The sequence below is a fragment of the Pinus tabuliformis genome, chromosome 4_2 (assembly GCF_031772625.1).
Source record: "Pinus tabuliformis cultivar Carrire ecotype Pingquan chromosome 4_2, CPIR1, whole genome shotgun sequence".
Taxonomy (NCBI): domain Eukaryota; kingdom Viridiplantae; phylum Streptophyta; class Pinopsida; order Pinales; family Pinaceae; genus Pinus; species Pinus tabuliformis.
This window is the reverse complement of record NC_142304.1, coordinates 1079790064-1079792471: the sequence shown is the minus strand read 5'-3', so window position 1 is coordinate 1079792471 and position 2408 is coordinate 1079790064. Positions and strand designations below refer to the sequence as shown.

At 39.6% G+C, this 2408-nt stretch overlaps 1 protein-coding gene across 1 annotated transcript; it reads left to right on the top strand.

Moving 5' to 3' along the window:
• The first annotated feature begins 946 nt into the window (after positions 1–946).
• LOC149173391 (uncharacterized) lies at positions 947–1861 on the top strand. The gene has a single exon (XM_089426681.1). It carries the CDS (start codon positions 947–949, stop codon positions 1859–1861), a length of 915 nt encoding a protein of 304 aa, XP_089282807.1.
• Positions 1862–2408: the final 547 nt, after the last annotated feature.

The following is a 2408-nucleotide window of genomic DNA, read 5'->3' as shown; positions in this document are numbered from 1 at the left end:
ATGATGAGTACCAGAAAGAGGCCACCATGAGTGATGATGAACAAGAAATGGATCAGGAAACAACCCAGAGCGACATGGAGATGGAGGATCACGAACTTCAAGAATCTTGGAGAAAGAGAATCTAGATCTAGAAGGCTTCTTGGAACAAGGAACTAAGGAGGGAGTGGATTCGTTACCTCAAAAGGAGTTCCACAGAGTTCAACAGCTGTTTATCTGGAAAACCCAGAAAAACAGATCCGAAAAGCTAAGGAAGAATGAAAAACAAAGTAGTGAAGGAGTGAAAGCTTTGAAAGCCACAGTAGAATTAGCTCCAAGAATCCCAGGAAAGAAAAGAGGCCGAAAAAAACAGAACGAGCTATTGATGGAATGTGGGAAGCTAATGATAGATTCAGGTAAGATGAAAGATCTATCCAGTAAATCCTTTAAAAATCTTTGATAATGAAGTTTACTTCTTGGAATATAAGAGGTCTAGGTAGTAAAAGAAAACAAAGATTATTAAGTAATAGAATGAAACAAGTAGCCCCGAATATGATCTTCATTCAGGAAACTAAATGTTCCATTCAAAAGATAAAACAGATTCATGGTAAATGGCTCAATAGATTTGAGTTTTTGGAGGTCAAAGTAGAGAATACAACTGGAGGCATTCTCATGGTTTGGAACCTCCAAAAGATTGACATGATGCAGAAGCATCTAGAAATTATCTCTCAGTGGTCATTCAGCCAGTGGGAAATAAGGAAATGTACTTGGTTACAAATGTGTATGGCCCACAAAGGTTGGAGGGCAAACTCTTGTTTCTTGATTCACTGAAGAAGCTCAGGGAACGTCATGCAAAAATCCCCTAGATCCTTAGAGGGGATTTCAATATGATAAAAACGTTGTCGGAAAAAAAAGGAGGAACTAGAATTCTAACCAAAGATTCTTGTTCTTTCAAACCTTCCTAAATAGTATGAAGCTTGTGGATATTTCCATGAATAATGGTACCTTTACTTGGAACAATAAAAGAGGAGGAGAGTCTCAAGTGGCATCCAAAATGAACAAATTTATAATCTCAGTAGATCTTATGATCAAGGACAAGGACATAGTTGCGAGTATTCTTCCCTTTGGAGACTCGGATCGTTGTCCGGTACAACTGGACATTCAGGGTATGGGCAAACCCAACAATAGACCTTTCAGATTTGAAAATCTCTGGAACTCCCACCCAGACTTCTATAACAACATTGCTATCTGGTGGGCAAAAGATTTGGATATTCAAGGCATAAGAATGTGCCTTCTTCAAAAAAGACTCAAACACATTAAACTCTGGCTCAAGGAGTGTAATAAGAAGGAATTTGGCAACATTTTTGAAGAGAAGGAAATTGTGGAAGGAAAAATACATAGACTCAACCAAACCCTGATTACAGAGGGTTTTGATAAGGAGCGGAATGAATTGGAAACTAAATATCATCAATATTGGGACAACCTATGTAAGCAAGAGGAAATTTTTTTGAAGCAAAAATCCAGAGTGAAATGGATAAAAGGATATCGCAACACCAGATTCTTCCATAGAGCCACTATGGTGAACAAAGCTCACAACAATATTTCTACTATTAAGGACAAGAAAGGTAATATGCTCAGCACGCATGAAGAAAGAGAAACACAACTAGTTCAACACTTTCGGGGCATTGCTCAGGAAACTTGCAGTAACAGAGATCAACCTATCAGGGAGATTACTAAGCATATACCTAAGCTAGTCTCCAAAGAAGACAATTTCAACCTCAATAGATCAGTGTCAGAAGAAAAGGTCAAGGAGGCCCTTAAAGAGATGCAGAATGGCAAGGCACTAGGTCCGGATGGGTTCAATGTAGACTTCTTCAAAGCTTGATGGAATATAGTTAAACAGGACATTCTGAACGTGGTGGAAGACTCAAGGAGGGATAAAACTATCCTGAAGGCGCTTAACACCACCTTTATCGCCCTGATCCCTAAACAGGATGTAGCCCTTACTCCTGATAGGTTCTGACACATTGCCTTGTGCAATGTTGTCTACAAAATCATCTCCAAAGTGGTTTCCAATAGACTCAAACCCCTTCTTCCTACCCTAGTGGCAGCAGAACAGTCAGGATACGTGGAAGGCAGACAAATCCTCGACAACATCATTCAAGCTCATGAGGTGGTTCACTCTTTGACAAACAACAAGAGAGCTGGTATGATCATGCAACTGGACATAGCCAAAGCCTAGATAAACTAAACCGGACATATATCAAAAAATTTCTTGCTGATTTTGGGTTTGATCATAACTGGATTAGATGGGTTATGGCCCTAGTCACTTCACCCAGCTTTTCAATCCTAGTTAATGGATCACCCTTGGATACTTTCACTCATTCAAGAGGCTTAAGGCAGGGAGATCCACTCTCTCCCTTTCTTTTTAT